Raw genomic sequence first — 14,760 nt, forward strand, 5'->3', positions numbered from 1 at the left:
CTTGCATGTATGGTAGAAGGGGAAAGTCTTACAGGATATATACAACATATTGAACTATACAGCACTTAACAAATTACTAGCTTTATGTGTCATCGTTAACGAAATACTAAAATCCAGAAATTATATCAGTTGTAATCTATGAAAAAATCGCGTCAGGTTTTTTATCAACATAGTGATCAAAGCAACCAATTCACGAAATATAGGACATTTTTGAAAAATTATTGGACAAAAATGTGCTGAGTGTTTACAACTATCATTAAATTTTGCATACACAATTTTAAAAATACCTTTTTGTGTTACTAATGAGCACGGATTTTTTTTTATGCATTCCTTATTGATCCTTTCAATTTTTTGCCGTAGAAATAAAGCAAATTAAAATTGTTCTCAAATATTAATAATTAACTGCAGAATGTTATAGTGAAAAAACTATTTTTTTTTCTTTGAATGCGTACGGTTTTATCTGCTTTTCATTTGTATTTTCCGAGACCGATACATATACAAAAAAATATACTAAATGCAGTACTTTACAGATAATGAACTAATACATGTAACAGGTGTTACCCATGATAATTTTTGGTGTTACCCATGTAATATTGACTTTAAAAATAAATCCTAACTAGGTATTTGTTTTTATAACCTATTCACCAGGAAATAAGTTTAAAGTGCATCTGAAAAAACTATGTTTTAAAAACTTTCCTTTTAGGTTCCACCTGAATTGCTAGCTCAAGCAAGGCTCCAAAACAGGCGATCTGCGAATAAACACGTAAGTGCAAATCTTTCTTACTTTAATGATACCACTTTTGACAATCACTCTCCAGTCGTTACAAATGCTTGCATTGCCAATAAAATGCATTATTTCTTTTTCCAAAAGTCAAAAGTTATTTTTCCTTTTAAAAGCTGGTGTCAACTTTTTTGAGTTATAACTCCCCTAATAGGCTCTGAATCTTAAAATACTGTCAAATGCATTACAATATAATTGACGCATAAAGAAAATAAGATAGCAAAGAATGCATCGCTTTTATCGCCATTTCAACGTCGGCTTCGCCTCTCAAAGAAATATTGTCGAAAGTTGTTCACTTTTCATCACCTGTTCATTATCGTTGCCAGGTTTTGTGGTTAAAGGCACTCTAGATAAGTGCATTGAAACCTCCCCGGCAAAATTCAATTTCGACTCGAAGTCTTTGTTCTTTGAAGGAAATTGAATTCTTAAGCATCGTGAGTTCATGAAGGTATAAAACTGCCTAATTTAATTTTCAGCTTGTGCTCTGACAAAACTCTCAAATGTTCTTCGCTTATATTGTGGTGTGAAAAAATGTTTTGCATTTTCAGGCATCAATCGGTTCATAAAGAAGTTGTTTTTCTTTAAAGTAATTTTTAATTTGATAAAACCCTTTCAACTTTGCGAAGAATTTTTCTTTCTTTGTTTCCTTTTCTCTCTTTTTGTCTTTGAGAAACAATAGTTTCTATTTTATTTCTTAACACCGGGAAGAGAGAGACACATAAAATATTTTAAAATATATGCAACTGTTTATTTCATTAACTTGATATTACAAAACAGTTCAAAGTATTGAAAATATTTCTTTGGAATTATTTTTTTCCTTTCTGACAAATAATGCCATTAACAGTTTTCTACATTTGTCTTCATATTTTATCTTTTCGTCATACATTTAGAAAAATACATTCCGTTTGAACATGAAAAATAGCCCATTTGATTATTTTATTTAACAGTATGTAGCATTACAAACATCACAATAACATTTCATAAACGGCACATGCATGTTTTGGGGTTTTGATGACCCCCCCTTTCAAAGAAAAAATGAAAAAAGTGGTCGCCTTTTCATCACCAAAAAGGAGTTTTTGTAATCTTGAATCACGTTTAGGCAATTCTTTTTGCATAACGTTTCAGTGAAAAAATTCTTAAGTTATTCATTTGTAAATGGTATGTATCTACTTTTTATCGTGTCTATGAAAGTTACATTAGATATAGCCGTGGGTTTTAATGATGCTTTGCGCAATCTCATTAATGTTTTAATGTTTAAATCACACATATCAATGGAATTGTTTTAATGTTATGGGCCATTAGCTACAGTTTTTAACGATGTTATAAATTTTTTTAAAGAAATTGTGCTTAAGAGTTTATTTACCAGTTATCTTCTATATTGCTTCAACAAAATGATAGACTAGATTCAAACAAAGAAATACTCTAATTGGCGATGTCAGTTACATGTTTGGATTGGAAGAGAACGAGAAGAAGTTGGTGTCAAGCAGACGGCGAATGCGAATACCATTGGTTTACTTTTTATTTTATTCTAGAAAAAATCCCCTAAGTGATCATAGTGGCAAACCTTCTGGCAGTCTGTTTCTTTACATCTAGTATATCTTTTCCGTGAACGCAGGATGAAGTTCCATGTTCTTCATCCTAAGGGATCATCAAAAATATTTGCTCTTCATTACTGTTTGAGAAGCAAAATGCCAATTATATATTTTATCATTCTGGTTAAAAGTTTTATTCGCCTTTTTTTCAAACTTAATTAATAGAACATTTTTTAGCTTTTTTTTACATTTCACTAGTTCTCGCTCACAAAATTGCTAGAGATATAACTGAAGAGACATCGCAGTATTATGTAAAAGGTTGTTGGGCATTCATGTACGACGTTACGTTGCAACATGTAGCAGTATTGCAACTTAATGAAAATATGTGTAAATTGAAACGATTGCATTTGTCCAACTGAGTACCAAGACAAATCCATCTTTATTTATCTCAAATTTGGCACACAATGTTTGCACATTTTTTCTGGTTCACATCGAAAATGTATACCTTGCAAGAAAAATAAAATTCTTGCCTTGCTCTGTGCAGCACCGCGATATTACATTTTTAAGAACAAGCAAATTCTTTATTAATTATAATTTTGTAGTTTATATTTTCATTCATGTCATAACTCTTGTACTCGTTACAGTGGTTTAGGAATTTATTTTCAAAATATTTATGAAATGAAATGAATTTACTGTGATAAATTAAACCTTCAGTAAATTCTTGCGGCGCAACGTTGCTGTGATTTTAAGGAGTTATTCTAATAGTCAGCAACTCAAAGTAATTGACAAACAAATGTTTCAACAGTGTGTGTTGCAATAAAATTCATTCGGGACAAAGAAATGTTTTGTCTAAGTATTTGGCTTAAAATTATTTAAACTTTATTTCAATTAAAATATAACTCCAGAGTAAAATTAATGGAAAACAACTTTTATAATTAATTTCTCCATTGGAGATTTTAGGAAATTGTATTTTTGTTTTCTTTTGAGGTTAGTGTAAAGAGAAAATACAGAAACAGTTATTTTTTTGAAATGTGACGAAATTTTGTTTCCAATTGTATTCTAGAGAGTTAAAATTTGTCTTCAAAATCTAAAAATGTATCGACTGTTCTACCCCCAAAAGGTTTAAATCCTGAACATTTGGTTTTTTTTGGTGGAAACTGTTGCGTTCATTCGATGTTACGGTGCGTGTTTCTTCCTCACCAGATTTCTATCAAGTTCAAAAATAAATGATTATAGTTATTTCAAGACGATGCAGTCTTCAAAGTTCCATTCCTTTTGTTCTTATTAAGAAGTAAAATCTGAAATTATTTCACAAAACTGATTTGAAAATTATATAAATATATATCAAATAATCAAAGAGCATCCTGCTGGACTCTTTTATTTGAGTTACATTTCACTGCGAACGCTGTGATTTTCTGTGCAACACGTGGTTGAAAAGTACATAAATACTATTTTTTTTTATTTTGATTGGATATTTTAAAAATAAATATCAACATTTATTCTCAAAAATAGTGCAGATTGAGAAAATTCTGTAAAATATTCTAGATACGATGGTCACTCTGAAATTTTTGAGATACTCCAGGGGTCTTAATTTTATACTCAAAAAAACTTAACAAGTGTTCAAACTAATCTCCTCTGTCATGAATGTACTTTTGTTTAAAATTTTTCCACAGATCAAACACCTCAAATCTATCATTTCTTTAAATCGATGAAAAATGCATTTATATCGACATCAATCCCTTTTTCTGAATAAAAACGACGTCAACGTAACATCTTTTTTTTCTTTTTCCAATCTTTTTTTTCTTTTTCTCAAAAGTCAAACATAGGTAAATCCAAAGAGTAAAGTGGATATTCTATCACACTCAAATGTTAATCTGGCTGAATGGGAAAATGCATTTTCATGGTGAAGCATGAGTCCCCTATCTTTCATTTCTTGGAGAATTTTTAGAAGACATTTGGTGGTATCCTAGTTTGCTTTTACCACCTTTTGTCCTTTCAACTTGATGACTTTGACCAATCTCATACTTCTGAAGAAAGCGGCATACATTATTTTTTCATCGCTTGTTGTATTTTCACCATTCTCTGTGTGGAGTTACCTTCACAGACCCATACTTTGCTTTCTTGACGTGTTGTAAGGTCAAAACAAAAGGTACATTTCATTACCCGTTACTATTTTAGAAATGATGTGGTGGCTACCATCAATTAGCAATTTAAGGGTTTATTTACTGATTCTGACACTTATCTCTTCTTGGTGCACAGTTAGAGCATGGGGTACCCAACGGAGAACTAATTCTTTTATTTTGTAAATCTTCATGAATAATTTTGTGTATGGCTGTGTATCCAATGCTGAGTCTCTTCTATATTATTTGGTAAGCACAGAAATTATCATCCAACAACAGTTTTCGTATGGCAGACACATTATTGGGGATAATCCTGAAGAGAGTTGTGACCTCTGCCAACATATTTAAACCATCTAACTACAGTAGCGCGAGATGAAAATTCCAATACCTTACTTCACTGCCTTACCAATGCTAATTGCATCCGTTGAACGCATTTTTTAAATTTAATCCAGCTTTAAAATCAAAGAAGTTAATAGCACGATAGTGTTCTCACGTCAACTCCTTTTTTCCGCACTAAAAATAATTCTACACTAAACAACATGAACTAAGTCAGTAAAAAATCATCTGGTGTGTTAAAGCAGTTTGTATTTTTAATGTAAACCTTTTTTTTTTTTTTTTTTTTGAATTTTTCTGCGCGTACATAAAACATTTCAGAGTAACCCTCGTATTAGAATACATACGTCATAAAAGAAGTTGTATATGTACATCAAATTAGATGCAGTCGAAAATCTGAGTCGATCATAATTGATTTATTCAAAAACTGCTTAAAGAAAATAAAAACGTTTAACCTCATAAAGATATTGATAAAATTTCAAGAGACACTTGACAGCTTTGATCAAAGTTTAATTCATAATCTGCTTATAAAGTAAGGTAATAAATCATATTTTTTGTCACTGCTCTTAGCAATTTCAGTAGTTTGTTTTTCTAACTATATGTTTATTTTAGGCAAAAAGAGCAGTCAGAAAGTTGAAAGGAGAGAAGCAGAAAAATATTAAAGACGTAAGTAAGATTTAATTTTTTTTTGTTCTTGCATTATGTTTATGTTATTTAAAAACAAATTACTTCTTAACCAGTTATAAACGAAGTTTCTTTTGCTATGAATAGATACTCCATTTGGAATTTTTTCCTACTTCTCCTTTTTTTATTTCTGCAGCTTCTTCTGCGACTTTGAAATGATGTTTTTTAAAATTAATTTAATTATTACACTACAAAACTGCGATTCAAACATTTTCGGTAGAAACAGCTAATTTTATCAACATGATGGTATCAGAAAAAGAGCATAAGATCGTGAAAAAATTATAGTCGGTATATTTCATGATAGTTTAGGCAGAAACAAGAAAAATCTCAATTTCATACTCTCGGGAAGTTTTTGTGCGTTTAACGTATGTCAAAATTAAAAAAAAAAAAAAAAGTTTAATATTTTATTTTCTCCTAAAAAGTTCCTGGCCCAAGATATAGGCCCGCCAATGATGCCAACCTGGGCGCCATTTCTCCCTAGCGATTTCCAACAAAATTTTAAGACTGCTTTCTCTGGAACGGAGGACGTACTTGGATGCGATTTATTTGAAAGATAATGATTTTATCTTCGATATTATTTGCTCATTTAGGAATATGAGTGCATTTTTTTCTTAACTGCCTTTTGAAAGAATAGCTTAAATTATTTTTTTGGATTTTATTTCAAAATTACCAATATGAATATTTTAAATTTGTTTTACCGTTGATCAGTTTTATTGAGCATGAGCACTGTACTCCCTGAAAAGGAGTGCTTCCACTTTTGCTTTTGAGAGATTTTGAAGGCATTAGAAAAAATGAGAGCTTTTTAAAAAGTAAATACAGAACTCTAAACTTTTCAAATTCAAAATTTTGTTCAATAGCAAGTGGTCACAACACGCTTTTAATATAGTTATACAGCTACGTTTTCATTTTTAGTTGTTGTTGTTTCCCACTAAGAATAAAAATGTTACTACATAACTGAACTTTTCGTCTGAATTAAAAGAGTCTTTGGTCACTCGCTACAAAATAAAAGTGAATTTTCAAGTCTTAATTTGCACGTACAGTTACCGTAAAGTGGGGTTACTTGGACCCTAAATTTCATTTTTGCGATTTTTACACTGAATTGTTGGGTAAACCCATAATGTAAACTGATAGCCTTGTTTTTACCACTTTTCAGACGTTCTGCAACCACCTTAAGCCTTTTTTAAACAACAATTTTAACTCTTTATACATATTATTCTATTTTCAAAAATTGGGTTCAAGCAGCCCCGCGCCTGGGGCTACTTGGTCCCACTCAGCAAATCCATTAGAAAAAGCTATAAAACAGGTGGTGATATCAAGAAGGACCAATAATTTTGAAAGGAAATTCAAAGCATACATTCTAGTGAGCAAACGATTTATATAAATTACAAATTATTTATGTAAGTTAATATAAAATCAACGTATACATTAAAATATTTTTAGGCAAACATAATTTCTCAAATAGAAATATAATCCAACTACAACTGAAACCCATTGAAATGCTCATTATTTAAACATTAGAAAGAATGAAAACTCCTCAATTTAATGGCTTCGGTGGATTCATTTTCTCTGATATTATTTAATATTTGCTCATGCTCGCTACTAAATACTACAGGATGCCCAGGCTTGTTTCGTGAACAGTGTTTTAATTTCCTTTTTAGAGTTGATATTCTTAAGTCAAAATGCCTTATGATTATTAAATGGTGACACTCTCTAAGGTTATACAGAATATCTGGACACAATTGTAATTTTTACTCTTAATAATCCGCATTGTCTCCTACTTCAAAGGGGTTCTCTTTTACTTTTGGATCCTTTTTATCCCCAGATCTGCAAATAAACGGGTATAAATTGTAACTAACCTTTTTATTTTAAAAGATTACAAACCTTGCTTAACACAATTTAGTGATGAAATGTGGTTAGAGGCTGCTTGAATGCTAAGTTCAAGTAGCTCCATTTTAAGGCAACCAGTGCACTTTTACTAACTTACATTAGTTACTGTGTTAATTATATAGCTAGAACCTTGAAACACTGTTATTTTATCTTTACTAATATTAAAGCTGAAAGTCTCTCTCTCTGGATATCTCTCTGGCTGTCAGGATCTCTGTGACGCGCATAAAGCCTAGACCGTTCGGCCGATTTTCAAGAAATTTGGCAAAGAATTAGTTTGTAGCATGGGGGTGTGCACCTTTAAGCGATTTTTCGAAAATTCGATTTTGTTCTTTTTCTATTCCAATTTTAAGAACATTTTTCCGAGAAAAATTATCATAAGATGGACGAGTAAATTACCAAGCTATCATAACGTGGAACCGTAACGTGGGCAAGCCAATTGGCGAGGAATTCCATCATGCATCATTTGTAAATATACAGGGCAACCAAAACACCTTTTAATTTTCTACTATGGGCAAAGCCGTGCGGGTGCCACTAGTTAAGAAATAAAATGCAAACAAAAAACTATCGTTGCCTTGATGATATCGGATGTTTTCATGAACTTACATGTGAAAGTTTGCTGACACTAAAAACAACTGTTTAGACAACTTGCAATCATAACATCAATCAGAAAACTTCGTTTCATGCTCCATCCTCTATCTAGTACTGCTAACTGTCATTGAGAAAGTTTTTTAAGTATATACATTATGTTTATAGGACAAGGACGGATTTTAAACACTTTTTTTCTAACGGGTTCAAGTAGCCTCATTTTACTGTAGTGAGAATCCTTCATTTTTTCAAGCCTCTGAACTTGTTAAACACAAAAATGGAACCTTCATATTAGGGAATGTAGTACTCAATAATACTTATCAACAGTAAAAAAAAAAAAAAATCTGAATTTTTGAAATTGACAACTTTGAAATAAAAAGAATAAAAAATCATACGTTAATTAAATTAATTAAAATACATTAATTAAATTTTTTTTTTCAAAAAGCTGTTGCAGGAAAAATCAGACTCAGACTTCCTAACAGCGTACATAGCTAGGGAGAGAAAGTCCATAAAGAGATTTTAACGTATGATAAATTAAAAAATTAGCGACACTCTGATGTTAATTCCCTAAAGCTCTAGATTAGAGGTTGCCATAGCCAACGGAAAACCATTTCATTGAAAAGGGCAACCAAAGAATCAAAACCTTGTCTCTAAACGTTGTGATCCTGTGTTTATTTTTCCTTAAAAATACAACCGCGCTTCGACAACACGCTTCCAGTCCTGTTAAAGCCCAACTCTTCAGTCTTGAGTAAGCGTTATATTAATTTTGTACATATATATATATATATATATACACTGGTGTGCAAAAATTAAGGACAAAGTCAAAAAATTAGCATATCAGCTGAACGAAGAGGAACAGCGGACAGAAAGACCAATCAGGAGATTAAGTAAGGTGATGTACAGTAGCAAATGCGCAGATATGCAGGCAGACGTAATGGGGGATTGTCTGAGTAGTATAAAGCATGTTGTCGGTGTAAGATCAGTATTTCTGGCAGAGAGATTGCATGCCGTATAGCAGTTAAAATCACACCGAGTTGCTGCCTCAGCGAGAAATGGCGAATAATCAATCTGTTAGACGACACCTGGATGCTTTTACCCGAGGTCGAATCATTGGGAAGTTGGAGGAAGGCCGCTTGTGACAAGTGTGGCTGCAGAGTTCGGAATTGCTCACAGCATCGTTTCACGACTTTGGAGACAATTTCAAACTACAGGAACAGCTATCCGAGGGTTCAGTAGTGGTCGTCCACGAGGAACCACACCTGCAGATGACCGATATATTGTCTTACAGGCCAGAAGAAACAGGCAGCAGACAGCGGAAGAAATCGCTAGACACACGACACAGGCGACTGGACGACCGATATCGCGTTTTACCGTGGCCAGAAGACTTCACGTTGGTGGTCTGTTTGCACGACGCCCTATACGGTGTGTACCTCTAACGCCTACCCATCGGAGAAGGCGTTCTCTGCGGTGCCGGGAACACCGGAATTGAAGAGACAATGAATAGGGACGAGTACTCTTTACAGATGAGAGCAGATTCAATCTGAGTAGCGATTCTCATCGCATACTCATCTGGAGAGAGGCGGGAAGCCGCAATCATCCCTCGAACATCATTGAAAGGGACAGGTATGGAGGTCGCGGTGTTCTCGTTTGGGGAGGCATCGTGCTTGGTAGTCGTACAGACCTTCACATCTTCGACGCAGGTTCAGTCGACGGGACCCGTTATTGTAACGAGATTCTTCTTCCATATGTGCGTCTTTTTAGAGGCGCTATGAGTCCGCAGTTCCTTTTCATGGACGACAATGCACCATGTCATCACACAGTTGCTGCCGAACAGCTCTTAGAGAGTGAGGATATTGAACGTATGGATTGGCAGGCACGATCTCCGGATCTCAATCCCATCGAGCATGTATGGGATTTTCTAGGCAGACGCTTGGCAGCTCGTACCTTACCACCAGTAGCGATTCGGGAGCTTCGATTTGCGCTGCAAGACGAATGGGCAGCAATGCCTCAACAACTCATTGACACCCTCATTTTCAGCATGGGCAAACGCTGTGAAACCTGTCTAGCAGTCGGGGGAGATTATATCCCCTACTAAAGACCGGATGTTTCTTGCTGGACACCCATCACAGGGATGTTTCGGCCTTCAGTCGCATTGCGCTCCAGGCTACTTTTTCAATAAAGCTTCTTTTTATCCCTCTGATTTATCTTTTAGTAAGTGTTGTTTACATTACACATGTCCTTACGTATTGGGGATCTTACGGTATTAAATGTGTTGATTTGGAAAGCTTTTGTACAAAATTATATTGAAAAAAAACCGTCTCGTCCTCAATTTTTGCACACCAGTGTATATTCGTCTTTCTTTTCAGACCAAATATTTTTAGTTAAAGAAAATCGATGAATTCTGTCGTATTTACGTCTCTATTACTAACAGCGAACAAGTTATTTACTTTTTGGACTGATTTCATACTTTTTTTTTTTCTTTAATGGCTACCAAAAGTGAAAAAGTGTCAAACATTTTCTGTGACTAAAGTAGCCACTGGCTACTTCTTAGAAATCCTAGTATAGAGCTTTACAAAATACCCTTACCTAGAGTCACATGGACTGCATACACCAGTCATTAATGATAAACTGTAAGTTTTATTTGTGACTTGTGTTTTTGTACTCCACAAAAACCGTATTATCTTTTTTTTTTCATTTATGTAATATATTGAAATAGTCTAAATTTTTGAACCTCAATTTTGATAATAACAATAGTAATAATAATTAAATAAATAAACCTACACAGTTATCTTCATGATCACAAAATCGCCTGCAGCTTAGACTGAACATACTAGCTTTAAGTAAGCGTGTGTTAGTCCGGCCTGATGGCTTACCGAATATTTGAAAAGGTAATGGGTTAAAACTTCGCGGCCAAAACTTCGCGTGGACAAAACTTCGCGAGGTCAAAACTTCGTGAGGTCAAAACTTCGCGAGGTCAAAACTTCGCGTGGACAAAACTTCGCGTGAACAAAACTTCGCGTAGTCAAAATTTCGTGCATACAAGTTTTTGCACAAACAAAACTATGTACGTTAGTTTTAGAATGTAGTTAGCTAGCTATAGAACATTAAATTGTTATTATAAAACCAATTCCTTTATTTCGAAAAAGTGATGAATTAATCTTTATTTAAACTTCAAATCTTTATCAATTTCTTACTTCATTAACTTATCATACTTAAATTCATTTAGGATTTACACAATTAACTTGCAATCAAGTTATTCATTATAAAAAATTCAATTCTTTATATAGAGTGTGTTTATTGCGTTCTTGGAAATCATTAAACGATAACACCCCCCCCCCCCCCCCAAAAAAAAAAGATTCATTTTGACTTTTTAGCTAAGTTTATATGATATGTTTAGTGAAGTTCATTGTTATGACCGCGCGAAATTTTGTCCACGCGAAGTTTTGACCACGCGAAGTTTTGTCCACGCAAAGTTTTGACCACGCGAAGTTTTGTCCACGCAAAGTTTTGTCCACGCGAAGTTTTGACCACGCGAAGCTTTGGCCTCGAAGTTTCGTCCAGCGAAGTTTTGGCCGCGAAGTTTTGACCCCAAACCATTTGAAAAATTCATCTTACTGATACTAAATATCTATAACTATTAACTATTAATACCAAAGTATTACAAAGTATAGAACAAATCATCCTAACATAAATATTAAAGCAGAGAGTTGCACGGAAGATAAGGAATTCTTTTTTTTTTTAAAGCCTCATTTTCACTATAAAGAAAATAAAATATTTGTTCTCTGACAAACTTCTAAGAGAATCCCCGAACATTTTAGATAAACGGCTCTTTCCAAAGTTTTCCTCAACCTCATGCGTTATGTAAAAGGAAAATTGAAATACAATTTTTCTCAAAATATATTTAGCATTTACTCCAACTTTCCAGCCTTCTACTTTTCCGCGGGTATGTGTGCTACAACGAGATCGAATATTCAGTATTTTGGCGAAATACCGGCATCCTGGGAATTGTGAAAACATTTTAGGCAAATGATTTTGCGATGTTTACATAGTGGCCAAGTAAACGTGTGTTTTTGTTTCATAGAATTGGGAATGACGTAAACAAGATACTTTTTCAAATTCAAGATGTTTTTGGAAAATTTCGATTCTTGAAACAAACATCGAAGGGTAGAAAGTTTGAACTAGAAATGGTTGTTTTGCGTAAGAAAAAGCCGTCTTGGTATTGGGAAAACATTTTTAGAGTAATAGTAAAGCTGCTGGTTTTCCATAGTTTTGTAATACTCTTGGAGACTATGTTTTCTATCTGTATCTTGAGCTGTTTATTTTATTGCACTAAAAATGTTGGAAATGTATACAATTTATTTAAACCCCAGGACTGAGAAAAATTTTATTTAATTTTTTTCTTGTTCCCATGCTTGTTTGATAGTTTTATTTACACTTATATTTGCTTCTTTTACATACACTATTTACCTCATCTTTCAGTTAAAGGGTAAAATTAGTGGTTGCCAACAACCACAAGATGACTTAACGGGAAAAAATGGCGATCTAAAATGATCTACAATTTGCTCTACGATTATGCAACTTCAAACAAATAAACTAATGACCTTATATAGCAGTAAGTTAAAGTCAGGGCTAAAGCAAAACTACATGGAATATACCAGGCATCCCGGTTATCATGTATAGAGACTGCAGTTTCCTTCTTATTTGAAATTCTTAGTCTGGAATAGTGAATAACCGAGCTTGAGGCAGATGTCATCTTATTGAAGCAGATAGTGCCAGGAAACTGATAGATAACTTAAATTTATCTCACCAGCGAGTGTCTACATGCTGCGGATGAGATGACAACTGCATCCAGCTCGGTTATTCTCTGAGCCAGACTGATTAGTTCTAATAAGAACGAAACTGCAGTTTCTGGATGTGATAACCTGGCTGTCTGGTATATTGCATGTAAAAACCTTATAGTCTACAAAATGTTTTAAGAAATTGAAAAAAAATTCCTACAAAATCACTAGCCTTCTTTAGACGAACCACTTCTTTAAAACATTACTTATTATGAAACCATACGATAGTGACTTAAAGCATCTAAATAAGTATCAATAAAAACAGCATTGTAAAAAACATTTTTAGACACGAAAATTGTTTGCCCTAGTGTCCCTGTTATCGGCGGTCTTAGAGCCAGCCAAAATTTTAAGGAAAGTCGCCAGTTTAACAAGTTTTGATGAGAAATGGAGGCCATCATGCTTTGTAGACTGATGTCCTGTTACGTACAGACGAAGAAGTTGTGTGGTACCTTTAATACAGTCACTGGTCAATTAATTAGAAACCTTTGAGATAAACTTTTTGACTTACTCGCACTGTGCAAGAGCCTTGAAAAAAATCATGATATGGAGCATGTTCTGCTGACACGTAAGTGGTGTCCTGGAGTACCTTGAGGGTAAACTAACAGCCATGCAATAACTAGATGTATACTAGCAGATTAAGTGCACCCTGCACTTGATTCTCCTGCACCCTGCATTTTTGTCCTGATGGCGACGGATACTTCATGGACGATAATACAACTATACATCGTGCAGAAGTGTTAAAAAGCGGTTCGTGCAGCATCAGCCTGATTTCCAAGCCCTCTCCTAGCCACTGCTTAGCTCTGATCTTAATCCTATAGAAAAGGTGTGGGATGTGAAGGAAAGACGCATCCGACGTCACTCTCCTCTTCCATTTAATTTAGATCTAAAAAGCTGCATAGCCAATGCGTGCCATTCTCTGGAATTAAATGCACCCCAGAAGCTTATACTCGTAGACTCGATGCCCAAACGAATCAGAGTAATTATTCGTGCAAAAGGTGGTCCAATTAAAAATTGACCTTGGGTTTCTAATTTATTGGGAAGTTAGTGTATCTTGTCAAGCATTTAAAGTTAATGCTTTTGACGTTTTGTTTTTTTTTCTTCATTATTACACTATTCGTGTGGTTCCCTGTTTAGATTACTTAATGTATTTAGGATTACAAATTTTAACAAAGTTGAAGGAAACTTATCAGTTAGTGCTTGGAGTAAAAAAAATAAAACACACACACGCACTCCATTTCTAAAAACGGACCACTAGTAAAATTGTTACTACCAACTATTACAGACGAAAGAATTTCCACAATTTTGCTCTTTACTTTCGATGCTTAAGAATACTTAAATAAATGAAAATGGATTCTTGTAATGGAAAAATAAAATGCAGTTTATGCAGACATTTAATTTAGTAGGCGAGAAAAAAGACAAGTCGGTCGGAAATTTTTTTTTGTAATAAATAAGAAAAGCTTATTTAATGCTCAAAAAAGAGATACGTACTCGTAGAAAGAAGGTAATTGATAATGCGAAATAAATTCTTGTATAAAGGGAGAATTTACTAGCAGCGAAAAAAAAGAAAAAAAGTGCTTCAATGCGAAAGGCTGTAAGTAGACAAACACAAAAAAGTTTTATGAAAGCGAAAAGGCGGTTTCGAAAATTTGAAAACAAAATTAACTTGCGTGAATAAAGAATTCAAATAAAACTTAATGCAAAGAATTTTATTACTGGATGCAGAGTTGATAGAAATTGTCTTTTCTTTCATACGAAAACAGTTGCAGTTGCTTCTACTTAATTAACTGCATTTAAAGGCAGACTTTTTCGTTTAGGCTGCATTCAGGTGTATTTTATGCAGACAGATTTTTTACAGCATTACCGATTGAGCGTGAATGAAGAATGATTTCTTATGAAACGAGACTAATTATAAATTGTCAATTAGTTCTATGTTAAGCACATTAAAATTACGAAATCTTCCCTTTTTATGGTTTTTATACGTTTCGAAACGTTTTTATTCT

At 33.7% G+C, this 14,760-nt stretch overlaps 1 protein-coding gene across 1 annotated transcript in view; it reads left to right on the forward strand.

Annotated features, from left to right (window-relative positions):
• LOC129227815 (rho GTPase-activating protein 18-like) overlaps window positions 1-14,760 on the forward strand; it is a 439,197-nt gene that overhangs the window by 409,918 nt on the left and 14,519 nt on the right. Inside the window, exons 14-15 of the mRNA XM_054862428.1 lie at window positions 704-763; window positions 5,379-5,432. Of these exons, the coding sequence (XP_054718403.1) occupies window positions 704-763; window positions 5,379-5,432 (114 nt within the window). The remainder of the gene's footprint in view (window positions 1-703; window positions 764-5,378; window positions 5,433-14,760) is intronic.

Source organism: Uloborus diversus, chromosome 8 (genome assembly GCF_026930045.1).
Source record: "Uloborus diversus isolate 005 chromosome 8, Udiv.v.3.1, whole genome shotgun sequence".
NCBI classification, from domain to species: domain Eukaryota; kingdom Metazoa; phylum Arthropoda; class Arachnida; order Araneae; family Uloboridae; genus Uloborus; species Uloborus diversus.